The sequence below is a fragment of the Ochotona curzoniae genome, unplaced genomic scaffold (genome assembly GCF_017591425.1).
Source record: "Ochotona curzoniae isolate NIBS_2020 unplaced genomic scaffold, NIBS_Ocur_1.0 contig_2321, whole genome shotgun sequence".
In the NCBI taxonomy this organism is placed as follows: Eukaryota; Metazoa; Chordata; class Mammalia; order Lagomorpha; family Ochotonidae; genus Ochotona; species Ochotona curzoniae.
The window spans coordinates 13,827,020-13,854,947 of record NW_024465421.1 but is presented as its reverse complement, the minus strand read 5'-3'; the positions used below and the strand labels follow the sequence as shown (position 1 = coordinate 13,854,947).

The following is a 27,928-nucleotide window of genomic DNA, read 5'->3' as shown; positions in this document are numbered from 1 at the left end:
CCGCACCACACACAGCCAGGAGCCCAGAGCGCGTCCGCACCACAGCCAGGAGCCCAGAGAGCGTCCACACCACACACAGCCATGAGCCCAGAGAGCGTCCACACCACACACAGCCAGGAGCCCAGAGAGCGTCCACACCACACACAGCCATGAGCCCAGAGAGCGTCCACACCACACACAGCCAGGAGCCCAGAGAGCGTCCACACCACACACAGCCATGAGCCCAGAGAGCGTCCGCACCACACACAGCCGTGAGCCCAGAGAGCGTCCACACCACACACAGCCAGGAGGCGCAGACCGGGCCGGCAGCACTGGCCCATCTAATAAATTGCACCCACCAAACAGCACACAAACTGCTTCCTTTCCTGTGTTTCTCTGCGTTGGTCAACCGATGCAGGTCAAGAGCGAAGTCTCATGCTGACCTGATGCTTTCAAGTTCAAGCTCATTTTCAGTCCTTACAATTGGCAGTCACCTGGGCCTCCATTTTTCTTTTAAATCCATTCTTTTTTATTGTGTCAATTCGCTCTCTTCCCACTGCTGGCTTTAACGGTCTCTGAAGTCCAGATTTCTGTCAGTGCAAGCTCTAGAGTCCAACTCTCGGCCTGGCCTTTGTTCACTTTCCCTTTATCTTTGCACTCCTTGAGATCTCTACACAAATATACAATCACAGCAAAAATGTAAACAACACAGCCAAAGGCAGCACACTCTAGTGACAGTCCGGCAGCTACAACAAAAATCCATGTTAAAAGACCATCTGTTCAAACGGGGGTGTTGTTGCCGTTAGCACTGTCACTTTGTCCAAAGGCTGCAGCACACAACAAGCACACACAGAGCCAGCAGAGCCTGCAAATGTCATCAAGCCCGCTGTCAAATATTGCACATGATACTCAGTCTTCTCACCTCTCGTCTCCACAGTGGGGGGCAAAAACCCAAACCAAAATGTCGGTTCGGACACGGGCCGATTTCTACTCCAGAGCACGGCCCTGCAGACCTGCACTCCCATCTAGTTAGTGCCACATCCAACAGTCTGAGCCTGGCTCCCGAAAGGTGCACGAGGGAGGAGCCTGGGCCTCACTCACGGATCCTGGGGCTCACAGGGGATTGGTCAGGCAGGTACAGTCCCGGCAGGGAGCCCACACTACTTGAAGGACTTCGGAAATGTGCGTCCAAGGAGCTGGGCGTGATCCCGATCACCGCATCACTGGGAGGCACTTCGCCTTTTAAAAAGTCGTCGTCTTCATCCTCCACCAGCTCCTGCACAGACAACACAGGTGAGCAGCAGGACCGCGAGGGCAGTTTGAACAACTCAAGAATCCCTTTCCGAGGGACAGATGCCACTTCCGTGAGCATGGTGACCCGTTACAGACCACTCACCCGATGGCTCCGCCACCTCGCCCAGCTTTCCCAGACTAGGCCTTCTGTTGACAGGCGCACCTCCAGATCAACAGCCCCTCCCCCACATGTAAACAAAAGGGAAAACCAGAAGCAGCTTCCTGATAATTGATGTGGAAATAAACACGCCCCACAGGGACAGTGACTGTCCCGAGGTGGCAAGCACGTCCAGGCTTCGGGGCTGCCGCTGACACCCGACTCCTGACGGCCAACCATCTCGACACAAAGCCATTAATTTCAGATGTTTACTTGGGGAGATGATCAAATAGAAAGATTCTTTACTTCCCAAAGTCACTATGTAAAATGTGTGCCTGACACAATCATGAAGAAAACAAGAACTTGGAGTAAATGTGTAGGAGTTAAGACACGCACCTCACACATTAGCACCTGCGCCCCACTCCTGATCCAGACCCCCCACTCACGCAGACCCAGGAAAGCACCGGTGATGATCAAGTAGCTGCTTGGGTTCCTGCCTCCCATGACAGCCTGGATTGCGTACCCATCCCTGGCCCTAGTACTGGACACTGCAGGCATTTGCAGAGAGAACAGGCACATAAGAACTCTCTCATGGGCCTGGAGCAGTAGCCTAGTGGCTAAATCTTTGCCTTGCTTGTTTTGGGATGCCATATGGGGGCTGGTTCATGTCCTAGTCATGTCCACTTTCCATCCAGCTCCCTGATTGTGGATTGGGAAAGCAGCAAAAGATGGTGACATGCCTTGGGACCCCACCCCCATGTGGGAGACCCAGAAGAAGCTCCTGGCTCCTGGTTTCAGATTGGCTCAGCTCCAGCCCTTGCAGCCATTTGGGGAGTGAACCAGCAGATGGAAGATCTTTCTGTCTCTCCTCTCTTGTAAATCTGCCTGTGGCCTGGGCAAGCAGCAGAGGATGTCTTAAGTCCTTGACTCCTGCACCCATGTGGGAGATGCAGAAGCAGCTCCTGGCTCACCAGTTCAGCTCTAACCACTGTGGCCACCTGGGAAATGAACCAGCAGATAGAAGACCTTTCAATCTCTCCTTTTAAATAAATTTACTATTAGAGGGGAAAAAAAGCCACGCTTTTCACCCCCAAAAAAGGGACGCTGCATGCAGCCCCTCATGAAGAGGCATCCTCCATCTCTTGAGGTGGTTCGCCCATCTCAGATCCGGGAACCATGCCTGCGGGAACCCGGAGCAGGAAGGTGGCAGGGGTCAGGGATGGATGCAACCTTCCGGTGCAGTGTCCAGCTCCCCACAGCATTCCTCCGGCCCAAGATGTGCAACCCCTGGTGCTGGGTATGCACCCTGGGGGGCGCTGGGAGGGCTGGCTGGCACAGAAGGAGGAAGTAAAACCAAGCAAAGCTAAGACTTGGCAGACCCTCCAGAGCCAAGGGCTCGGGGCACAGTGCCCATCTAACAGCGGCAGCGGATGGACATGGTCCGACCCAGCGACAAAATCTTGTATGTGGAGCATGACGCGCTGACCCTGAAGTGGATCTATGAACGGTTTAGCGCTAGGTTCCCCAGGAATGTGGGTTTCCCCCTTTCCAGCCCTCCACAATGCCTGGACGCGCGGTGCGTCACGAGCTGCAGGGGACCACAGGGACCTACTATCCAAAGCCAACCGAGGCTCCTTTGGTGGGGCGCAGGTGCTAATCGTTCCTCCTGCGCGGGATTCTGACTCGGAGGCGTGCAGTCATAATCCGAGAGATGGCAGTTTCACCCTTAGCCAAGCACACACTTGGTCAAATGTCTGCACTTGTGTATATCTTTCCTTCTCTCTGTAAATCTGCCTTTCAAATAAAAATAAGTAAGAACCTGGGCTTGGAATTTTGTAAAGGCAAAACAAGAAAAATGCATTTTTTCTTGTTTCGCTTTTGTTCCTGGGAGGCAGAGGGGCAGCAAGCAACCACAGGGGATCCCCCAAATGTCTGAACCCAGGAATGCAGCGCAGGTCTCCCAGACCGGTGGCGCTGAGTCATCACTGCTGCCTCCCGGGCTCTGCATCAACAGGAAGATGACGATAGGAGCTGCACGCGTGCACCTGCCGGGCCACGCCAAGGTGAGTCAGCAGCATCTCCATCTCCAGACTGACTCAAGTGTGATGTGACTGTGGCATCTGAACACAGGCACAGTCCTAGAAAGTGTTCCGAATGACAAATTCACCTTTTTAATGGGTTTCTTCAATTCCTGGAGCTCTTCAACACTTATCTCTTCCCATATCTGATATATTGGATCAATGAATTTCTTTGACCTATCAACAAGGAAACAGTTCAAAGTCAAGTTAAACAGTTCAACCAAAGTGAAAACGTATTTCTTTTCCACAAGTCTCATTTTTAAAAACCAAAACCATGAGGCAGCTGAGATGCTCTGTGTAAGAGGTTCACACACGCACACAGAGGGACGTCCAGACCTCATGCTTCTCTCAACGTTATAGTAAATGTCAGCTGAGTCCCAGTAAAAGCAGATGCCATCTGTGTGTAAAAACTGTGAGGCCACTGTGTCCAACCAGTCAGGGCTTGGGAGGCCGCTCATTTCCAGCTGGGCCGGCTGCTGGCTAAAAACTGTGCTTCCTCGTACAGAGATGAAGGCTGGTTCGGAAGTTTTCCAGAACGACCCCCGTCCCCTACCCACCCCCCCTTGGATAGCTTGACTTCTCCTTGTTACAGGCAGCAGAATGCGATGTGATCTCAAGAGGAAGGAATAAGTTGGCGGGAAATTATTAACTGAGACAGGAAGGCACTTCCTTATCCAGGAACCTTTACTTCCCACCCCCTCATATGTTCCCACCACTTGAATCACAGAAAACCTTTTGTGGCCATTGGTCCTTCCACTACAAGCAAGATCTGCAGACTCTGGGACATTCAGACGGCCCTGAGGGCAGTTTCTACCGCGGTCTGTGGAAACGCATGCCAGGAGACCCCGGGAGTCTAACAAACCAACAGCTAGGAAGGGTGGTGTCACCAGCCTTGGGAGAAGCAGACACACCTCCCCTATAAACAGCCTCCCAGAACACTGAGGGCTCCCGGGACTCACCTCTTGAGCACACAGGGGTCAAAGGGGAAGAAGGTGTCGAGCGGGTTGGTGCAGGTGTGCACCGAGTCCCCGCCGGCCGTGCTCCTGATGACTGGCAGCATCTGGCGGTTGTTCCTTTCGATGATGGTGTAGCAGAAGGCCAGCTGGTACTTGCTGTGGACACCAAAACCAACCATCACTCTGCATGGATATGACTCATGCTTAAAACTGAACTGACCGCGGCACACGCTGCTGGACAGGGCTAGCCAAGAAGGAAGTAATGCTCTCAGGGAATTCTAGGTCTAGCACTTAAAAGCTTTTTCAGTAAAAAGAAAATGTGGTCTACCATTAGAATTTGCAATGTAGCTTAGATAACAAGTATTATAAAAATATCAATACGAACATTTGCCAGGTAAAGCTCTTTAAACATGCCTAAACATCTGCGAGGCAAAGCTCTTTAGACAGGCCTAATGATACAGATGTCTATTTTTCCCATTTGCTAAAGAACTGGGATTAATGAAAAAGAGTTCTAGGGACAGGTATGGTGGAACCACATTAAGCCACCACCTGCAACGCCTGCATCACATACTGGAGGCCTGGTTTGTGTCCTACTTTTTTCTCCGCTTCTTTTAAATTCATCTATTCATTCATAAGCCAGAGCTACAGAGAGATAAAAATATCTTCCATCTGTTGGTTCGCTCCTCATCTGGTCACACAACGGCCAATGCCAGGAGCTTCTCTCAGGCCTCCCACAGACACAGGCGCGTGAACACTGGGCCATCTTCTGCTTTCCTAGGTACAGGGAGCTGGAGCAGCAGTGCGAACAGTCAGGATCAGAGCCGGCAGCCGTGTGGGCAGTCAGCGGCGGCCCCCACTACTTCACTTCTGATCCAGATTCCCACAAGGCAGCAGATGATGGTTCAAGCATGCACCAGTAAACAGAAGTCTGTATGGTCATCCCTTTCAAATTAGTGTAAGCTATTTTAAAAAATAATAATAATAAACATTAAAAACCATGAATTTGGGGCCAGTGTGGTAGCCTAGCAACTAAAGTCCTCACTTTGCATGTGCCAGGATCCCATATGGGCACCGGTTCTAATCCCAGCAGCCCCGCTTTCTATCCAGCTCCCTGCTTGTGGCCTGGGAAAGCAGTCGAGGACAGTCCAAAGCCTTGGGACCCTGCACCCGTGTGGGAGACCCGGAGGAGGCTCGTGGCTTCAGAACGGTGCAGGCTCCAGCCGTTGTGGCCACGTGGGGAGTAAATCAATAGACAGAAGAGCCTCCGTTCTGTCTCTCCTCCTCTCCATTTATATGACTTTCCAATAAAAATTTTCAAAATCTTAAAAAAAAAACACGGCTTCCAGAGTTAATGATGGGGAACAGTGGCTGCTGAAGGACAAACGTGGCTCACACTCAAGAGAAAACTTCACCGAATGAAGGACAACCAGCAGAAAAAGTAACAGGCATAGTGAGCAAGAACCAGAATAAAAAAAGATACCCAACTATCATACTGCCGATTTTCTGGTGGCCACGTGAACATGACCCGCACTCGCTGGACGGACGGGCAGCAAGGGCAAGCGTTAGCTCACTATTTCTAATCGTTTGTCTCCTTCCTTCTGCTGCAGTCTAACCCCAGAGAGGCCCCAGTGGAGACCAGTCTGCCAATCTCTGATAAAGATCTGTGCCTCCCAAACCTGGGTGTGCGAAGAGGAGCATGTGCCTGAACACCAGAGCCCAAACGTAAGAATCATCTTGAACTGTTACTCCCAATACAATTAATACTGAAACAAAACTTTACCTGTCAAAAAATACGGTTAAACACAAGTTTAGGGCCCAGTGCAATAGCCTAGTGGCTAAATCCTCTTCTTGCATGCCCCAGGAACTCCTATAGGTAGCAGTTCATGTCCTAGCTGCTTTTACAATCTCATCTATCCCAGTCTGACGGCAGCTTCCCAGTTTCGGCCACATGGAAGCCTCTCCTGCCATAACCACAGCTGCATGTCCACTTGTCTATTCCTCTCCGGAGCCCTTCACCATCATTACAGAGACAAGACACAGCACCTTCAACTGAGTGCCTCGTGGGAAAAACGAGGGTTCCCAAATGACAGCCTGCCTAAAGGGGACGGAGGGACCAAAGACAGCTGAAGTCTTAACTGGAGGCTTGTGAAGATGCTGCCAGGCAGGCTGAGGTCGCCAGTTTGCTTTCTAACCGAGTGCTTACACAGCAGCTAGACTGCAGTCCTGCTGTGCCACAGTGTCCGCCTCCCCATCTGTAGGCAGGGTGACAATGCGGCCTGGGGTGAGCCGAGGACTGAGGGCATTCTGGGCAGTGCTCACAGGTGGAACGCAGTCACAGCCAGGCATTAGTGCCCAAGGCACACAGTCCCTTTGTGAGCTGAACTCCCGTTGCTGAGTTTGTCTCAAGTCCAGGTAAGTTTTTACGGAGTCACCGGGCGTGTGCCTTTCAGCCCGCCAGCTGCTTACTCACTTCCATGTGCCTGGAAGCTGGTACATGATCTTTGCTGGATCCACAGAATTAGTAATTACTTCTTTTTCTTTTTTTGTTTCTTTTTATGTTTTTGCTTGTAGCATTAGTAATTTCTAATCTCACTAGGTATAAAAATAGTTCTACTACAGCATTCTCTGCAAAGACCGTTACTGTTTGTTTCATGGTTTCTTTGGATTAATTTTGCAGAAATGTAATGCAATTTTATAGTACTAATATGAAGACATATTTACTCTTAAGTAACTCCATGAAAGAAGTACAAACAACTTACTTTGTGAGCGCCGCAAAAAAGTTAACCACTGACGGCAGGCAAACCTTCAGAGGATTTAGCTGACTCATCACAATGCGCTCAAAATTCAGACTTTGAAGATATCTCAAACCTGTGTATACAAAAACACAAAGATTTCTAAAATTCTACAAATTTAACTGAAAAAAATCCAAGATACCGTTAAAAGCACAGCACAAATTATCACACTGAAAAAAACCAAATGTAAGGGTGGGAGGTACAGCGCGGAGGGCGAGGCACTGCCTGTAACGTAAGCACGCAGTCCCTACCACCTCAACGTCCGATCACGTCTCCTACCAACGCCCCTGGCAAGAGCAGAGGACGGCCCAGGTACTCAAGTTCCTGACACCCCTGACTCGTATTTTCAGCCTGATCTAGCCCTGGCTGCCATGCCCACTTGGGATGTAAACCAGATGGATGTCCCTCTGCCTTGTAAATTTAAGTAAGCCATAATTGTTTCCTGAAATTTGAAAACCATGCCTGGCAGAAACATAAATTTAAACATAGGTCCAGACTCGCATGATGGCTCAACTAGCTCACCTTCTGTCTCTAAGTGCCTGCCTCCCATTTGGGCGCTGCTTTGTATCCCAGCTGCTCTACTTCTGTCCAGCTCCCTGCTTGTGGCCTAAAAAGAAACAGCAGAGGATGGCCCAGAGCCTCGGAACCCTGCACCTGCGTGGGCAGGCTCTCCTGCTCCTGATTCAGATGGGCTCAGCTCCGGCAGCTGCAGTGAAGCAACAGATGGAAGATCTGCCTCTCCTCTCTGTAAATCTGCCTAATAAAAGTAGAACTTTAAACAGAGGTCCAGGGTCGCCACTGAGGCACTTCCTGAGGACCAACATCCTGGTTCACATCCTGGCTGCTCTTTCCAATCCAGACCCCAGACCTGGGAAAGCAGTGGAAGATGCTCCAAGTCCTTTGGGTCCCTGTACCCACGTGGGAAACCAGGAAGAATTTCAGGCTCCTGGCTTTGGTCTGGTCCAGGCCCAGCTGTAACAGCCATTTGGAGAGTGAAACAATGGATGGAAAATCTCCCTCTGTAATTCTGTCTTTCAAGTAAATAATTTTTTAAAAGATCTATTTATTTCTACAGGAAAGTCAGATTTAGAGATTAGGAGAGAGAGAGAAAGGTCTTTCTCCACTGATTTATTCCCCAAGTGGCTGCAACAGCCGGATCTGAGCTGATCTAAAGCCAGGAGCCAGAAGCTTCTTCCAGGTCTCCCACGTCAGTGCAGGGTCCCAAAGCCTTGGGTCATGCTGGACTGCTTTCCCAGGCGTCAAGCAGGGAGCTGGATGGGAAGTGGGGTAGCTGGGACACAAACCGGCACCCATACGGGATCCCAGGGGATGCAAGGCAAGGATTTAGCCACTAGGCTACCACGCTGGGCCCTTAAGTAAATAAGTCGTATGGGTCCGTTTTCCTAGATGGACTAATGACTAAGGCAGCTACAGAACAAAGCAGTTTATTCTTATGAAGACGTGGAGGCTGTGAGATCACATAACAATTAGAAATCCACATATTTGTTAGCTCAGTATATGCTGAGGGGAAAACCCAGGCACAATGACACTGGACAACAGCACCTTTAGCTTGTACATCTGAAATGATTAAAGATTAATGACTCGTTTTTGTTAATTCTCTCTGAAGGATTCATTTGTTTACCTAAAAGGTAGAGAAAGATGGGACAGCAAGTAGGAGGACACACAACCAGAGAAATATCCTCCTCCACCCACTCACCATTAACTCTCCAAGTGCCCACAACCTCTGAGCTAAGCTGAAGCCAGGAGCCAGAAACTCCACGCCAGTCTCCCAATTGGGTGGCAAGAACACAAGTACTTCAGCCACCATGTTCCTCCCCAGACGCATCGGCAGGAAGCAGGGTAAGAACTGGAGCAGGGAGCCAGGCATGATGACTCAACTGGTGAAATCCTCCCCTTGCAACCTCCAGGTCAGCACGTGCCCCTCTCGGGGGAGAAGGGCCTCAGGCCGCGTGCGAGGTGCCGCCGGGTCTACATTCAGCCTCACTTCTGAAGATGCCCTCGCCCTGCAGCCCCTCTGTAGCAGCTGTTCTCAAATCCATCAGCAGTTAGAGGAGGCTGGACGAGATCTTAGGGCCCTTGGGCTGCCTGAAATGATCTAGAACATCAGAGTGCACATGCAGTGTTCAGGAATCAAGGTTTTCATCAAAATCTCAAGGAAAGAACTCTTACTCTAACCGGTGACAAGTATACAAGAAAAACAAGTTCAAGTCCATCAATCCCACATCACTGACCTTCTTTCAGGTTTCCACTCAAAAGCTGTTTGTGTCTAAAAACAAAAATGTAGAAGACAGCTTGGCAGGCTGAATAAAACGGTCCATGAAGAGCAACATCACAAAACGCCTTCGTTCCTGAATCCTGGTTATTAAGGTATACGTGCAGCCAGTTAACCAAAAGATCTAGGCATGATTTTACAGTGCTAGAGAAAAGAAAAATAGTCAAGTTAACTTCATTTACTTCCTTCAAAAAAAAAAAAAAGTCACAGTGATATACAGACACACATGCCCCTCCTTCCAAACCTCGCCTTGCCACAGGCCTGTGTCACAGCACAGGCGGTGACCTGCAACTGATGACACAAGTGTCCCACATCAGAGTGCTGATCTGAGCCCCAGCTGCTGAGCTCCTGCAAATGTGCCGGGAAAGGCAGCAGATGGCCCAAGTGCTTGGGACCTTGACATTCCATGTGGCAGACCTGGACAGAGCTCCTGGTCCAGCCCGACCCATCACGGCCATGTGAGACGTGAAAGAGCAGACAGCAGTTCTTTGTGTCTCTCTCCTCCTGTCACTCTGCCCTTCCAATAAAATGAACTAAATCTCTTAGAAAAATAACAATGTTCCCAAGCTTAGGTAAATATCACCCATGGGCACAGAGAAAAAACAGAGAAAGGGGGATAAGACTTCCTAATGGCAAGGCAGAGCAGAACCCACATTCTAGAAACAGGGAAGCCCCTAGGCTTTTCCCACCTGATACAGGAGCTTCTCCCCCAACTCAGCAGGGCTTCTCCGTGGGTTCCCCACCCAGCTCAGGGGACAGGGCCAAAGAAGAGAGCATGTTTGCTAGCACTTAATTCAGAGGCAAATGTCTGGCTGACTTCACCAGTGCCTGTGGGACTCTGATGAAATCTTAGGACCACCAGTTTATGCCAGACTTTGACTTCTTGGGAAGGGTTTTATTGACGACCTTGCCCAAAGAAGCCCTCGTGGGCCACTGGTAGTCACCAGGCTCCCAGGAAGGGAGGCTTTCCACTACCTAAGAGGTTTTTGGTTTTTGCTTTTATTTTTTTTCTCTTTTTTTATAGCTTTACCAGATACAACTGGTACAGCCTAACTCAGAATGCAAAAGAAAAACCACAGACCTACAAAGAGTCACACGGTATACAAGACAGCATGAAGACAAACGCATCTTCACATTCAACTATACTCAACCAAACAGATGACAAAAGCCTCACGTTAGATCTGGGGCTTAAAAAGGAAGCACTACCCGAAACAAAGATCTCATGGATAGACTTGGGGGGGGTTGCACAGGTAACCAATCTTTTCACTTTAAAGACAAACCAAAAATAAGGCTAATGCTTCTCTGAATTGAGATAAAGCTATAATCTTGTTAAAGCATGATATTAAAAAGTACTTGGAAAATTAGGCTACTTACATAAGAGGAATAAATTTAGCTCTTGCCAAAAAGCTTCCAATATAATTTCCAGCAGCTTGCCTGATGATGGCAGGATTATTTGGATCCTGCAATTTTTTCCATAGATGTTCCAAAAATGCCTCTGCGAATCCCTAAGAAAAGAAAAGCGTGGATCTGACCTTTGGAAATGTCTAAGGTATTCTGACTATAGGGACAGGGCACCACACCGAGCAGCTCAAGGCACGTGTCTGTGTTCCATACCCGAGTGCCTACTTTTGATTCCTGCCTCTGGCTGGACTCCAAGGTCCTGGTAAAGCGGACACCGGAAGGCAATGGAAGTGGTTCAAATACTCGGGTCCCAGCACCGAATTCATGCGGGAGTTCCTGCCTCTTCTGGCTTGAATGCAGGCCCAGCCTTTGCCAGCACAGTCATTTGGGAACAGACAGAAATACTCTTTCTTTTCCAAGTAGGCAAGCAAGCAAATAAATAAATAATAAACGAGAGGCTGACACTGTGGTGTAATGAAAGACCGCTGCCTCAGCTGCAGCATCTCATATGGGTACTGGTTTAAGTGCTGACTGTCCCACTTCTGATAAAGCTCCCTGCTAATGTGCCTGGGAAAGCAGAGAATGGCCCAAGTCCTTGGGTCCCTATAACCCACATGGGAGACCCAGAACAGGCTCTTGATTCCCAGCATTGGATCAGCTTAGCTCTGGCTGTTGCAGCCATTTGGGGAGTGAATCAGCAGATGCAAGCCCTTCTCTATCTCTCTTCCTTTCTGTAAAACTGGCCTTTCAAATAATAAATAAATAAATCTCTAAAAAATGAATGGGGTTTGGCATTGTAGCATAGTAGGCAGAGCCTAAGCTTGTGCACCAGCATCCAATATGGGTGCTGGTTTGAGTCCTGACTGTTCCACTTCCAATCCAGCTTCCTGCTAATGTGTCTAGGAAAGCAATGTAGGATGGCCCTTTGTTTGATGTAAATCTGCCTTCCAAATAAAAATAAATCTTTAACAATAGGAATAAGTAAATAAGTAAACAGAAGAATGACAGTCTAGCAATAGGAATCTCAAGATTCTTAAATTTGCCTTAATCGGAAAAAAGCTCTATCTTCTCAATTATACTGCTGATAATTTTTATTTCCTAAGATTTATTTACTTATTTGAAAGGCAGAGGGAAAGGAACGGCGATCTTCTATCTACTGATTCACTTCCCCAAATGGCTACAATGGCCAGGGTTGGTCCAGGACAAGGCCTGGAGTCTGAACTCCAGCCAGCTCTCTCATATGGGTGGCACAGCCCATGAGAGCCTGCTGTTCAGGAGGAACTGGAAGGGGGGCCCGTGGCCGAGGGAGCCCCACATGGGAACTCCTCCCCAGAGTACGAGAAACACCAGCTACAGCACAGGCGTTATGTGCCCAATCACACTTATCGTGGAGGAGAAAAGCAGGCTGGCAAAGGGCATATTTTCCAACTTTACCAAAAACCACTCACTTCTAATGCTAGGGATACAAAGGTGTGGGAAGACTGGATGCAGCCTTCTTATCCAGGAATAGCATTCCCTGTTCTTAGCAGCTGGCTGCAGAGCCAAGGAGAAGGAACAGCCTTCTGCATCCTCGCCATGCCCCAAGTTTTAAAAATCTGGGGTACAAAGCTGGTCTGAGGCATTGGTGGTACGGCACAGCTGGCAAAGCCACAGCTTGTGAGGCCAACATGCTGTATGAGATGGCTCAGCAAGCCAGCTCAAGTCTAGGTTATTGCTAACGTTTCTGGGAAGCACACGATGGCTCAAGGGCTCGAGCGCCTGCACCCACATAGGAGACCAGATGGAGTTCCTGGCTCCTGCCTTCAGCCTGAATTAGGCCTAGCTGTTTTGGCCTTTGGGGATTGAACCAAGCAAACAGTTCTCTTTTCTGCTGTCTTTTTAAACAAGTATTTTTTAAAAGAAAGCGATAGAGAATATAAATAAGTTATCAAGTAGTTGTTCTCGGCTGATTAGGACTCAACCCTAAGAGAATAAATGAAAAGTATCTCATGTGAATTTTTCATTGAAAGCCTTGAACTGAAGGGAAGGGTGCCACCTAGTGATCAAAGCAAGGATGACATCCTCAGAGCTCCTGGCTGACACAAGGAACAGCAGTTGTTGAACCAAGAGAAGGTAATTTTATGACTGTCCCACATTGTAGGATGCTGATGTACTTTGACATCAGGCAGTGGCCCCCCACCTTCCTTTTCTCCACTACGGACACACTTTCCTCCATACCCTCCCACACAGGTGAGCATTCCTCAACTATGTAAACTATACTAAAAAAAAAAAAAAAAGGGAAGGAGAAATATTATTAAGATTAAACCACTGAACTCTGGGACAATAAATAATTCAGCCTCCCTCCACCCCGTGTTTCAACAGAGAAACTGCTGTTGGCAAGCAGAGCTCATGTGAAGGCACGTTTACTTACCAATCTGAAGCTGCAGAGGAAGAACATGAAAAACTGTACATGGCAGGAGGCATGGGTGGGCAACAGAAGCTTATCAAAGATGGTTATCAGATCACGGTATAAAGCCTTGGTTTTGTTGTTATCAATCTTACCTGCAGAGGAAAAATGGTGTGTCACTTTTACAAATGTACATTTTTCAAGATACAAGCTTCATCCGCCAAATACTAAAATATACTGCTATTAAGAATTTACACATCATCAAGTTATAATGAAAACAAAACTCATTAACTGATCTGAGGTGCTGGCGTTGTACACAGCAGCTTAACTAGCTGCACCACCAGTCCCCCAAACCAGCTTTTTAATCCAGGATTTTGCAATTTCAGGTTTTGACTTTCTTTTTTGTAAAGCTTGTATTTTTCACCTTGTGAACATGTTTCAGGTTTTTTAAAATCTGTTCAACAGGAGACAGAGGGAATGGGGACAGAAGCATTCCCCCTCCATCCCTCCCTCCCAGATGCCTGCTATGGCTAGGACAGGTGTGGGAAGCAAGACCTCAATCCCGGCCACCCACCAGGGCAGCAGGCACTCAAATACTTAAATACCATCATTGCTGCTTCCCATGGTCAGAAATGACAAGCAGAAGGAGCCACGATTCAAAAGGGACCTGAGCATCTTCACTGGTCCCTGAACCAGCCAGCCAGATGCACACCCCGGGTTTTCCTGGCAAGGAAGCAGGGTCTCTCACACGCACTGCCACGGGGTCATCAACACTACCCTTTGATCTAGTCCTACTGCTAGAAATTGTTCCAAATGATTCGAAACTATATATGCAAGGATATTCACTGCACTGTTATTTCTAACATGGAAAAAAACAAGGTGAATATAATCAGTAACAATCATAACCATAAATGGCATGAGGAAATGTTCTCAATACGTTTAAAGAATATGAAATGTAAGAATTAATGTGATCCCCCTAAATCTGTTAAAAATAGATACGTGCTAAAAAGAAAAAAAAAAGAGGGGGTGACATTTCAACATGCTAACAGGGCTGCCAAGAGCAACGGAAAGGCAGAATATAAACTTTTATCTTCCTCTGTAGTTTCCAAATTTTCTCATCAACATGTATGTATTTTGTAACAACAAAGGAATCAAAAGCATAATGTCCAACTCAGGTTCAAGTCCTATTATTCACAAGCACTGAGCTTATGGGCTTCTAATGTTTATTTTCAATATTTTAATGTCACAGCAAGAGAGAGAATCCTTCTGTCATGTTCCAGTTCACTCCAACAGGGCATGCAGGCACCCCCAAACAATGGCTTAACCTGCTATACCCTCATGCCTGCACCACCGAGCTCATTCCTAAATCTGAGTAGCATGAATGGAGTAAGACTCCTCAAGTTGTTCAAAGCCTCTAGAGTAACAATTTTACATGTACAAAGAATTCATGGGCCCAATGACAACAGTACCAAGCAAAGACTCATCTCAGCAAACATCAAGCACTATCCCATGGTGCACCATCTTAACAGTTTCAAACAACCTGGGCAATTTGTTCTTTGCTTAAACCTGACCAGACTTAAGCACTACTTGGCTAAAATTACTGTTCATTTGACAGGCAGAAATAAACCAAGAGCTCCTGCTGATTGGTTCACCATCCAGATGTCCGCACAGGCTAGAGCCAAAGCCAGGAGCTGGTGGCTCAATTACCTCTGCCATGTGGGTGGTAGGAACCCAACTAATCAAGCTATCACTCCACTTCCCAAGGTCTACTTTAGCAAGAAGCTGGGATCAGGAGCTAAGGGTGGGAACAGAATCCAGGCACGCTGGGCTATGCCACTGCCAGGGGTGCAAATGTCCCACTATCAGAACACCTCCTCTTCTGATGCAGCTTCCAGTTAATGTGCATCCTGGGAGCAGAATGCAATAGCCTGACTACTCAAATGCCTATCACCTACATGGGAAACTCAGATAACAGCCCTGGCTGTTAAGGGAATCTCTCTGTTGTATGTCACCCCACATTTCAAACATAAAATTTAGAAAGCACACACACACAATAAAGAGGGGTCATCCTTGTGCCACTGTGGATAAAGCATTCCATATGGGTACTAGCTCAAGTCCTGGCCATTTTATTTTCAATCTATATCTACTAATTGACCTGGACAAGCAGCAGTAGAGGCCTAAATCTTTGGGCTCCAGCCACCCACATGGGAGACCCACATGAATCTCCAGGCTCCTGACTTTGGCCTGGTCCAGTGCTGGCCATTGTATCCATCTGGGAAGTGAACCAACAGATCTACTTCTAGAATTTTATTTCCAAAATAAATTTAAAAAAAAAAAATCTTAACAAACGTCAACAACAACAAAAATACAACAGTGAGAAGGACAGAAGCATAAAAACACAAATTTAACTGAATCTGAATGCCAGTCCCACCATGTTGAAATAATGTCATAGAAAAGACACTGAATCTTTTTAGACCCATGTTCAACAGAATAACTTTGAAAGTAGTATTAGTACGAGATAAGATGCAGAAAATGCCTAGCAATGAAGCAGACACTCATTATTGTGATTACTACGGGCATTACCATCCACAGAGCACACATCCTTAATGTAGGACAACAGCAAGGACAGAAGGATGTCCAGGCGCTCAGCTACAGGATGGGCCATCTGACTCAGCTGCTCCGGATCGGCCTTGGTTTCACGCCCAGTTTCTTCATCTTCATCCTTTGGGGAATAAAAATAAGAATTGTTATTAAAAAGTAGTTTAATGGGAAAACCCTAAAGTAATTTTTTCCTCTCAAAGATAAAACTAACCAAAAAAGGGGAGGGGAACAAGAAATCCTTCCAGGCAAGGATTCTCAAGCAGGGACGTGGATCAGAACCCTGTGTGAAGCTGACAATACACATACAGGCATTGGCATTTGGCCTCACCCGTTAGCCACCAGGTTGGCACACTTGGATTTCTTAGAGTTGAAATCCTGGGCTTGCTCCAGATTCTAGCTTATTGCTGATGTGCAACCCAGGCAGGAAGCAGGTGGAGGTCCAATTAGTTGTATCCCTGCCTTCCATAAGGAAGACCCAGACTTGAGTTCCCAGCTCCTCACTTTGGCCTAAGCCAACCCTGGTTTTACTACAGGTATTTGAAGAGTGAACCAGCATATGGGAGTTCTCTTTGTCTTTCCAGTATAAACAAGCAAACATTTGGAGGCAGATATAATGGCACAGGAAGTTCAGCTGCTGTTGGCATGCCTGCATTTCACAAGCTGGACCTCCATTTCCAATTCAGTTTTCTGCTAGTGTGCCAAGGAGGCACCAGGCGACAGTCTGGGTTCCCGAGTTCCCGGCTCCTGGCTTTGATTCGGCCCATTCCAAGGTGCTATGGGCACAGTCAAAGCTGTTGCTTTAAATGGTAAAACAAACAACTAAATCAGTGCAGATTCAGAACACCATCTGCCAATTCTTAAAGACATAAGGGGCCAATGTGATGGTGCTGGCTTCCTATATGGACACCTATTCTAGTCCTGGATGCTCCACCTCTGATCCAGCTCCCTGCTTATGACCTAGGAGGTAGCAGAGGATTGTTCAAACCCTTGGGGCCCTGCACCCATGTGGGAGACGAGGAAGAAGCTCCAGATTCATGGCTTTAGAACAGTTCAGCTCTGGCCATTGTGACTACTTGAGGGAGTAAACCAGCAGATGTAAGATTTGCCTCTCTTCTCTGTAATCGGCCTTTCAAGTAAAAATAAATAAATAAATAAATCTATAAATCTTTAAATCAAAGAAAAAAAGAAGACTTAAAGATTGTCCCACCTAGCCACCTGCTCCTGCTACCCACTCAAGTGGGCAACTGGTACGGGAGCCCCATTTCAGGCCAAGTCATTATCTCCTAGCTGCCCATCTTCCCCACAGAATTGTGCTCCACAGTGAAGGAGGCAGGAGTGCCCCTCAGGACCAGTGAAGCAGCTGTGAAGCGGTCAGTTGAGGCCACCTTCCCAGTATCAAGCTGGGCCTAAGCAAGTAGAGCAAGCCACACCCAGAGCTCTTGGTGGCACCAGGCTGTGGCTGCTCCCGTCAGCTCCTTCCCCTCCACTCGCTGCCAGGGAGCACCTGACGTCCCGCCTCAAGTTCTCCTCCCACTGGGCACAACTGCAGATGGCACCCAGGTCAGCAAGTTTTGCTCCCAGGCAAGAACCAGTAACAGGGAACCGCTGGGGTGTTTTTCCATTTGTCACTCCCTTGTAAAACGTGTTTTACCGACACACATCAAAAACTCAAGAACAAAAGTGGAGCACTGTCTCTAAACTCAAATTTAGCGCCTGGGCAACAGAGCAAGTATATTAGGAAGTAAAATGCTGCAGGTAGCACTCCTTCCGGGAATTATTTTCAGGTAGGCTTATTTTACCTGTTTTAACCAAAAGCCTTGAAAAAGATGAAAAGCCACCAAATGTCTCTTCAGACCTCGTGAACTGATTAATGACAAATGCCTATTTTCATTTCACAGAAATGCTCACCATACTGAATAACTGTTCCGTGGAATCATTCCCACCACAAGTTTGAGCACCTGTGTCCTCAGCATCTTCAATATCCTGCCGGGGTGCATTCACCTGCATTGTAAAAGGGGAAAAAAAGAAAAGACACTTGAACAACAAAGGTGGCATACTGGGGCTGGAAAGCAGCAAGAGACACTCCACACAAGTGTGCAATACCACCCCCTTCTACAGCACACGATGCAAACATATCAAGTGACATCATGAAGGCATTTAAATAAACCAACCCCCCTTTATCACATACTCAAAATCACCACTAACACAATATGACATGCTCTAACAGCCACCTGCGTAAGTGGAACTTTATTCCACCTTAACTCGATGCACATACACAGACGCGGTAGAACTGTACCATTAACTTACACAGCAGAAAAACGTTGAACTGAGAGCCAAGCCTAGATGTCTTCTTGAACATGTTACTGAAATCATGCCTTTTTCAATGTCTGTGCATGGTCTTCATACACATTCCAGAATATCCTTCACAATATTTTAGGCTAGGGCTAGACAGCGATTATGTAGGCAGTTGGCAAACCAACCCTGAGCCAGAGCAAAATTTCCAGTTCTTTCAAGACCTGCCTCGTTACATTCTTCCTTTTCCTCTGAGCAGAGGCGGGGACCCTCTGAGCTGCAGCCTGCACAAGGCTGGTGAAATCACTTGGTCTAGCTCCGTCAAGGCAACTGCAGGAAAGTTGACCATTTTGCCTGGCCTATGAATAGTGCTACAAATCTCCAAATGGCCCTGGGCGGAAAAGGCTCTCCAGCCCTGCCCCGAAGTGCCAACACTTCTCTTTCCCAAGGATTCTTTTCTCCTCAGTTCTACACTTTCCTGTCACATCTTGCTCTAAGCGCTCTTACACTAAGCCCCACATTCTAACCACCCTCACGGGGCTCTCTGCCACTTCGCAAACACAGAACACAGCAAAGATCACCTTGCAACCAACAAATCTAAAGACTTTTGCTTTTCTCATCCTGGTCAAATCCTTCGCTTCTGGAAGGTCCTACCTGGATTCCCACTTACACACCCAGACCACCCACACCCTAACCCCTAACCAACATCATTCCACCTGCACCTCAACTACCTGCAGAGAATTTTCCTGCCTACTCCTGACCCACAACTCAACCTGTACAAAACAGAACTTGAATCTCCCAATTGTTCATCTTTACATCTCTAATACTAATGCCAGCACCAAGATTCCACTCCAATTCCTTTCTATTCAATTCACATGCCATATCTTCTGCTTCCTTGATTCCAACCAGTCCAGTCTCAATGACGAGTGCATAGTGTCTGTGACACCTTAACGAAGATCCTAATAGAAGGATGATTCTAGGTTCCAAGTCCTGGATCCACTTCCAATGCCAGCTTCGACCTAATGCCCTTATACCCAAGGGGGTCACAGGAGGAAACTTAAGTACTTGAGTTCTTGCCACCCATGTGGGAGACAGACTGAGTTCATGTCTTCTGGCTCTAGCCCGGCCTAGTCCTAGCCACTGCAGATGTTTTAACCAGCAGATGAAGGATGTATCTATCTGCCTTTCAAACAAGTTGCAGAAAACCAACTCATGTTCCCTTCACAAGGTTGCTAGAATCTACTGCCTTTTTAATTCCTCCTGCATGTTGATGCAGAACACTTTCTTTTTAAACATTTACTTATTCAAGTGTCTAAAGCCACCACCAGAGGGGCCTGGATCCCATGTGGTTACTCTACTTCCAATCCAGCTCCCTGCTAACATGCCCAGGAAAGCAGTGGAATACGGGCCGAGTCCTTGGATCCCTGCACTCCTTTGACCTGGAAGCAGCTCCGGCTTCCTGTCACTTTGGGGAATGAACCAGCAGATGGAGCACTTGTCTCCTTAACTCTGCCTTTCAAATAAATAAATATTTTTAAATTAAAAAATTTTAAATATTTGTATTTATTGATTTGAAAGGCAGTGATAGAGTTACAGACAGAAAAAAAATCCTTTATCTTCTGGTTCACCCCCAAATCAATTCACTCTTCAAAAGGGCCTGAGCTGGGGATGGGCCAGGATTAAGTCAGGAACCTGAAATTCCATCCCAGTCTCCAATGTGGGTGGCAGCGTCTCAGACATGGGGCCATTTTTCCACTGTCTTCGCAGGGCATGCATGCAGTGCTGGGGGCGACGAGGACTCTGATATGGGATGCTGGCATTGCAGGTGACAGCTTACCCCTCAGCATCTCCACACCTGGCCCTCCGCGGGCATCCAGAGTCTCATCTCAGGGTCATCTGTGGAGATGCCTTTCCTCCTGACTGTATCGGGTTCTTGGACTTGTAACGCAGGCATTGACACTGCCGTGGCTGTGCAGCCACTCGCTGTCTTCATCCCCAGGTTGGAGAACTGCCTCTAGCTACCAGCGCACAGATGGAGGTGAAGAAAGGAAGACAGCGGATTGTGGCACCTTCGTCATTTTGCCACTGCTGCTGTTTCACATGCTGTGACTCCTAACAAATACCATATATTCAGCACGTTAAACTAGAGGAGGAAAATAATGAATACTCACGTCCAGCTTGAGTAGTTTTTCAATAATAAGTTCCAGAATTTCATGCCTCAAGTTTGGAAAATACACACTTATCCTTAGTAAGTTGTGAACATAACATTCCTAAAGCACAAAGCATAAAAAGATGTTCAGTGTTTCACGATTATATAACCAAGTCATCAATTACACAAACCTTAAACACATATGTTAAAATAAGTTATTCCGTCATACAGAAATTATCTGTTAACAATCTCTTTTGTATTGTTATTATATTATTATTATTTTGGAAGCAGAGAGACAGAAAAGGAGACGGAGTCAGGGATGTAGAGGGGAGTTTCCACCTTCCACTTTGCTTCTAAAATGCCCCCAACAGCCACACCTGGGTCAACCCGAAGCTGGGAGCCAGGAGCTCAGAGCAGGTGTCCTGGCCGAGCCCGCGCTGCTGCCCAGGATCTGCATTAGCTGCAAGTGGAAGAGAGAACCTAGATCCTAAACCCTAGGACTCCACCAGGAAACACAGGGGCCCGAGCCAGGGTCTCAACTTCTGAGCTGAATATGCACTCTTCCATCCTGCTTTTGTCCTGAAGAGGATTTAAAGCCACAAATTCTTCCTTCATCTACTTAGGTAATCGTGTGGCTTTTTTTCCCCCTTTATTCACGTATATAGATCTTTCTGAAATGAACTCTGATCATGGCTTGGACACGGTAATAGGAAAAGGGCACCAGGAACCCCCATTAGTCACGTGCTAGCAAGGCACTGTGTTTGGTTCCTCACTCCTGAGTTTAAAAGCAGTGGTGGACATCTGGCAGAGGGTTATGACATCAGCTGGATGTCTGCAGCCCATGCTGGAGGGCCTGGGTTTGAATCCTGGCTCTGCTCCTTGCTCAGCTATTCACCCTGGAGACCTGGACCAAGTTCCCAGCTCCCTGGGTATTCAAGAGAGTGAGACAGTGGCTGCAAGCTGTCTCTTTTTCTCATTCTATCGTGTAAATCTAAAAAAATGAGTAAAATAAAATAAATGTAGAAAAGAAAACAACCTACCATCACGCAAAGCAATCATAAAAAAAAGTTCCCATTATTTTCCTCATGAAAATATTTCTTACCAATGTTCTCTCTGATTTTCGAACAAAAGGAAATTTTTCTGCCAGTATCGGCATGAGAAACCATGGAGTCCTATAAACAAAACAAAACAAAAACTAGAATCAGTCCATGTTAACTGAACTTGACCGCAAGGTCAACTTTCCATTCAAGACATGGACTGACACAGTAGCAAGAGCAGCAGCCACGACTTGAAGCAACTGGAATAAAATGAATGCAGAGCCAGTTCACATTTAAAGCTCCTTCGGAGAAACTAAGCTTCCACCAACTGTGATTTCAAAGGGTTCCCCCACCACCAGAGCTTAATGGAGCTTTAGCTGGATATCCTAACTCTTGAAGTTAAAAACCACATTCCAACCACTATACTGAATATGGAAAATGCACATGCATCTTTTTGAAACAATTAAAACTGATCATCAGAAAACAGAAATGCCATTTTTGGCTGATGGTGACATGTCATCAACACAATACCAAAAACACAACTTCAGACGGTGAATTTTGAGACTATTAGCATGTTGTAGTTTTATGCCAACTGGCTTAAGATTTTCTTCAGGATCCAAAGCAACAAAAGTACTCACGATGGGACATATCTTGCTATTATTTGCAAGGCTCTGTGACATGTGTCAAAATTTGCAGGCAGACCTATAAAGAGAAGAGTTCAGAGTGAGTATCTGAAGAACACAGAAGCATGGGTGTTGTGTTGCAGCAGGTAAGGCCGCTATTGGGGTACCCATATCCCGTGTCAGAATCCCAGTTCAGCAATCAGCTTCCTCTGCCTCGAATTTGATTCCCTGCAAACATTCCAGGAAAAAACGTGCCATAACTCCCTGGACAGTGCCTAGCTCCTGGCTTTGGCCCGGTCCAGCCAAACTGGTCCTCCACCACTGTTACAAGCCTCTTGGGAGTGAAACAGCAAGTGGGAGATCTTTCTATCGCTGTGCCTTTCAAATAAGTAAATCAAAACTGAAAACCAATGAAAAAAACAGCGAAAACTGAAAAAAATGACACTCAAAGCTAAAAACATGTGTCCACCAAGACTGAAATAATTAGCAGAGCAGTAACTTGGATTTTTTAAAAATGAAAACTCAGCTAAGATTTTCATTATTTCAATCTACTTACTTACTTGAGGGTACTACTTACTTACTTGAGGGTACAGCTAAGTAAGTAAGTAAGTAGTATTTTTCTTATTTTACTTAGTACTTACTAAGTAAGTAAGTAGTATTTTTCTTTTTAAAAATTTATTTATTTGAAAGCAAGAGTTTCAGAGCCAGAGAAAGAGTTAAGGAAGAGATCCTCGATCCACTGGCTTACTCTTCAATTGGCTATAACAGTCGGGGCTAGACCAGGCTGAAACCAGGAGCCAGGAGCTTCATCCAGTTGGGCCATCCTCTGCTGCTTTCCCAGGCACGTTGGCAGGGAGCTGGATAGTAAGTAGAACAGCCAGACTCGCCCAGATGGGATGCTGGCATTGTAAGTAGCAGCTTTTGCTACCAGGCAACAATGCAGGCCCCTGTGCTAGTACATTTTGTCATTCAGCATACATTCTCTATGACGCAAGAAGCACTCTTGGTTTTACATATTTGCATACTTACTCTCATCTTCATCATCAGAATCTGAAACATTCACGTCACCTTCCTTAATGATCACGCGAGCTTTTGAGAGAAAAAGATGCTATGCTTCAGTCAGTGACCTAGACAAAGCACATCTATAACCCCCTGGGCCGCCCAAAGTCTCATCTTCTCAGAGGCTCAACAGTGCCATGATCACATTTACAACATGGGAAGTAGCGGCAGGGGAGTTGAGGAACTTCATAAGCAATTACAAAATCTGAAATGAGTCTGAGGCCTCACTGAGGCCGATGCCAATGCATAAACATCACAGCAACCAATCAACGCACACACCTCCACCGCCCACTAACTGTCCCCAGGACTGGTGTCAACGAGTTCTGAACTCTTCCCACGGTGGCAGGATCCCCAATGGGTAAGTGGAAATTAGCATTCTATTGAAGAGAGATTTAAAAAGAAAGGAAGAAAGAAAGAAAGAGAGAAATCTCAAAGCAAGCAAACACTTACGAGGTACAAAATGAGACACAATCATGCTGAGACACGGCCTGAGGAACACGGTCTGTGCTGAGACAAGATTGCCAAGGAAAGCCAAGTACTCTTCCACCACTGTGTGACTTCTTTTCAACCAAGGCAATTTCTGAAGTTGGGGGAGGGAAGACAATGGAAGTAGTTAAATGACAAAATACAGACTAATTTCAAAGTACTGAAGTGCATTCCAGTCGGTGAACAAACGGCACTTACCAGCAGAATGCTGATGAGCTGCTCAAAGTCTTTGGTCAAATACATGATAGAAGAGCGGAATTCTAACAGCCAGCTGATGATTTGGTCATCCTTAATTGGAAGAAAGGAAAAAAAAACCCACAAATCCTCTAAGATGACAGAATATTCATGTAAGATGCCAGTCACAAACTTGGAATCAAACCAAAGCTGTGTATTAAAACAGAAGATGTCACCGGGCCCAGTGCAACAGCCTAGTGGCTAAAGTCCTCGCCCTGAATGCGCAGGGATCCCTTATGGGCGTCAGTTCATAACCTGGCAGCTCCACTTCCCATCCAGCTCTCTGCTTGACGCCTGGGGAAGCAGTCTAGGATGACCCAAAGCCTTGGGACCCTGCACCCACTTGGGAGACCTGGAAGACGCTCCTGGCTTCAGATTGCCTCAGCACTGGCCACTGTGTTTCTTAGAGAATAAACCAGTAGACAGAAGATCTTTCTATCTCTCTTTGTACATCTCATCTCCCTTTCCAATAAAAATAAATAAATCTTTTTTTTTTAATCTGCCTTTCCAATAAAAATAAAATAGATCTTAACAAAACAAATTTTAATGATGTATTTTCCCCAGCAGATTCCTGGAACAAGAAGTAGGGCAGTAATAAGCAATGAAGCACATACAGAAGGCTCCAGAAGGACTGGGTCAATGATGTCCACATTAGGTGTGGAGGCCCTTTGATAGCCTGTGGGCAATACACCCAACAGGACATTAGGAAACAAGCCTACAGCACCCACGAGCATTCTGAGCTAAAGACCCCAACGGGGACATTACCAGCACACAGGGATCACACTGGAAAAATCTGGCTACAAGGGTTAAGTCTGAACGAGTCAGAAGTGAGCATAAAAGACAGAGGGCAGAGACACTGAATGAAAGATTTAACTAAATGTAAGAAAGAAGGGTGTAGACAGTCACCAGGAAGAAAGTATTAGCTGATAATGAAAAGTCAGAGGTTGTCTGAGATGCTTCTTGGATATTAGCTCACTGAATTCTACCTAAAAGCTTGTAGGCAAGGTCAGACAACAATGAGCTTGGACTTAATCCCAGACAGCCAACCTTGAATGCCACTATCACAGACCACTTTCCAAAACTGGGCAGCAAAGGAGGGAAGGTGTTACTATTTCTGTTACTACTCCTGGGAAACAAGGAAACAATTTGAAAGCCAATGAACCACAGTGACCAGAGGAAAGACCTGAGGGCAGCAGGGGAAGCAGAAAGGATTAGGGCAGGCTTTCCTGACTTTAGCAGCCTCAGCTTTGGGGCTAGACCATTCATGCTTTAACAGCACCAGCCGCACATCCAACAGCAGCACTCTCCAATTCTGACAGGCAAGGAATGTTTCCAATCATCAAATCTCCCCAGGCAGGGTAAAAACATCTTGACTGATTAAATTTAGAATAGGGCCTGGCACGGTAGTCTAATGGTTAAGTCCTCGCCTTGCACGTGACAGGATCCCATATTGGTGCTGGTTCAAATCCTGCCTGCTCTATTTCCCCTCCAGCTTCCTCCTTGTAGCCTGAGAAAGCAGCAGAAGACAGCCCAAAGCGTTGGCAACCTGCATCTGCATAGGATACCCAGAAGAAGCTCCTGGCTTCGGATCAGTTCAGCTCCAGCCATTTCAGCCAGAATGAACCAGCGAACCGAAGATGCTTCTCCGGGTCTCTCTTACTCTCTATAAATCGAACTTTCCAATAAAAATAAACAAATATATTTTTTAGAAGAATGGAGAAAGTTTTGGAGGATAGCATAGGTCTAAAAGTGCAAATCAATGTTCAAAATTACAACTGTTGCTAAGAATCAAACAAGAAAACTAATTACCTTTATGTCTGGATCTGACAGCTGGTTCTTTAACAACTCAAAGTCATTTGTTTCACCCTGTGCAAGAATGGGGACAAAATGAAGTTACAATACTTGCTTGGATTTCTTTTAAAAACCATTACCAGGTCTTTTCTTTTAAGTATTCTTCAACAATGGACCCAGCGGTGTGGCCTAGTGGCTAAAGTCCTCGCCTTGAACACGCCAGGATCCCATATGGCGCTGGTTCTGAACTGGGCAGCTCCACTTCCCATCCAGCTCCTGCCCTGGGAAAGCAGTCGAGGACAGCCTGATACACTGGGTTCCTGCACCCATGTGGGAGACCTGGAGTGGTCTCTGGCTCTTGGCTCCGGACTGGCACAGCACCGGCCATTGGTTCACTTGGGGAGTGGTTTATCAGATGATCTTCCTATCTCTCCTCCTCAGTGAAAGCTCAGCAAGATGTAGTTACTCTCATCTTGTGTGGACAGCATCATGCTATTATTTTTTATTTCCATACTATTTTTCTTTATTTTTTTAGAAATTTATTTATTTTTATTGCAAAGTCAGATATACACACTGGAAGAGAGACAGAAAGAAATATTTCCATCCCATGATTCACTCCCTAAGCGGCCGCAACAGCCAAAGCTGAGCCAATCTGAAACCAGGAGCCTGGAACTTCCTCTGGGTCTCCCATGTGGGTACAGGGTCCCAAGGCTTTGGGCCGTCCTTGACTGCTTTCCCAGGCGACAAGCAGGGAGCTGGATGGGAAGCAGGGCTGCTGGGATTAGAACCAGCGACCATATGGGATCTTGGAGCGTTTAAGGCGAGAATTTTAGCTGCTAGACTACTGCACCAGGACCTCAACACTGCTTTTCTAATATCTTATTACCTCTACGGGTCATGAGCATCAATAGTTGCAATAAATCTGTTGGCCACACGGACCCACAGAAACCAAGCCTCATCTGTTTTCTCTCTTACCTTTTTGTACTTCAGCAAGACTTCCGTCACGGTCCCACCAAATCGCACAGTTTTTCTTGGAGGAGAGCTGAAGAAATCTCTCTCTAATGCGAGCATGTCTGAAATCCTGCGGAACCAAGATCACCAGGCTGTCACCTTTGTAACAGCGACCAGCAGCCAGCTTTCACTGACACAACACCGCCCAGGGCGAAGGCCTCCCTGGACGTGGACCTGCTTATTCCCCAACAAGCCATGTTTTCACGCAGCAACCTAATGATCTTTGGGGGGAAAAAACTATCTTCCTGCTTCACTTAAGAACAGAAACCCAAACTCGTGCACGTGGAACCCTACAACACGCTGCCCTGAATTTGATCCCCTATTGACTAGGTTCCCTGCTGGTTCCCGCGCCACTTGCTGCTCCGCTGTATCAGAAAGACAGATCTCCGCCTGCGGAATTCTCCTCTTGCTTCTAAAGCAAGCTTAAAGCAAGCTCCAAGTCGGTAGCCTTCTCCATCTAAAGCAGCCGACCGTCCCTTCCCCCTCCCGCTGCCCTGCCGTATTCTCTCACAATACTTGAGGCGAAAATCATCTCGCTCATTTAGGTACCTGTCTTTCCCTATCTGGAAAGCAAATGCATCAATTAGTCTCTTTGGGTGGGCCGCAGTCCCCCAGAGCCTAACACAGTCAGCAGGCCTTGGCGAGTGCTAGGAATGATCCTATGCCAAGTGTTTTTACAAGGTCGGCTATGGGAGAGGCAAGCACCCTTCTACGACTCCTAAACCTCAAGATGCTTTATGACGGCCAAGGATTGTGCAAGACACGGGCCTGGAAACCATTTGAAACAAAACCTTGGGATTCGGCTTCTCATCGGGATCAGCCCTTGGATGAAAACCCCCAGCAGGCCGCGAAGCCCTTCCCCACCGGGACAGGGGCCGGGAGGGATGAGGATGGGGCGCAGCACGGGGCCTGCTCGCCCAGGCCACAAGCGTCCGCAGGACCCACTCGCGTGGCGCGGTCTGCCTCCCACAGTCATCTCCTTTGTCTCCTTCTTCACATCCGACCCCGATTCCCCACGCGCGCACTAAGAAATCACCCGAGGCTCACCCAGCCCGCGACGCCCGCAGTCCCTGAGCCGCAGATGCGGCAGAAGCCGCCTCGCCCGGCAGCCGCGTGTGAAGCAGCGGGGCCGCCATGGGGCCGGACCGACGCCACTTGCTACGCCTCGCGCCGGAAGTCGGCCGTCTTTCCACAGACCGCCTCGTTCCGGAAGAGGCGCTGACGAGCCGGCGGCCGTCAGCCAATCAGAATCCCCGTCTTGGGAGAGCGTGTTGCTGCCGGTGGGCTAGAGCGCCTCCAATGCCACCCGAGGTGGGCCTCTCCTTCCGCTGGGAGGACTTTCTCCGCCCTGGAAGGCCGTGGGGGGCTGA

The 27,928-nt window shown here is 47.3% G+C and overlaps 1 protein-coding gene across 2 annotated transcripts; it reads right to left on the bottom strand.

The window, feature by feature from the left end:
- Nucleotides 1-365: 365 nt before the first annotated feature.
- On the bottom strand, nt 366-27,727 carry RRN3 (RRN3 homolog, RNA polymerase I transcription factor). 2 transcript variants are annotated; one of them, XM_040973240.1, is made up of 18 exons: nt 27,606-27,727; nt 26,523-26,628; nt 25,566-25,622; nt 23,721-23,810; nt 23,487-23,616; nt 23,007-23,066; nt 21,993-22,056; nt 21,420-21,489; nt 20,340-20,438; nt 17,785-17,877; nt 15,859-15,997; nt 13,300-13,430; nt 10,863-10,993; nt 9,448-9,632; nt 7,163-7,271; nt 4,407-4,559; nt 3,537-3,624; nt 366-1,255 (listed from the first exon to the last, which is right to left on the bottom strand). In XM_040973240.1, exons 1-18 carry the CDS (start codon nt 27,692-27,694, stop codon nt 1,073-1,075), a joined length of 1,977 nt encoding a protein of 658 aa, XP_040829174.1. In that variant the 5' UTR covers nt 27,695-27,727; the 3' UTR covers nt 366-1,072. The 2 variants fall into 2 exon arrangements, with proteins under 2 accessions (XP_040829174.1, XP_040829175.1); XM_040973241.1 differs by lacking the exon at nt 23,721-23,810 and having other exon boundaries at nt 27,606-27,724.
- Nucleotides 27,728-27,928: the final 201 nt, after the last annotated feature.

Bases quoted from the DNA above. Each gene is read 5' to 3' on its own strand.
- RRN3 (XM_040973240.1), bottom strand. From the start codon at position 27,694: ATGGCGGCCCCGCTGCTTCACACGCGGCTGCCGGGCGAGGCGGCTTCT. The intron at 23,617-23,720 runs GTAAGTGCCGTT...CCCCAACTTCAG, and splicing joins AGCTCATCAGCATTCTGCTG to AAATTGCCTTGGTTGAAAAG. The intron at 10,994-13,299 runs GTAAGTAAACGT...TTCTTTTCTTAG, and splicing joins TCCTCTGCAGCTTCAGATTG to GGATTCGCAGAGGCATTTTT.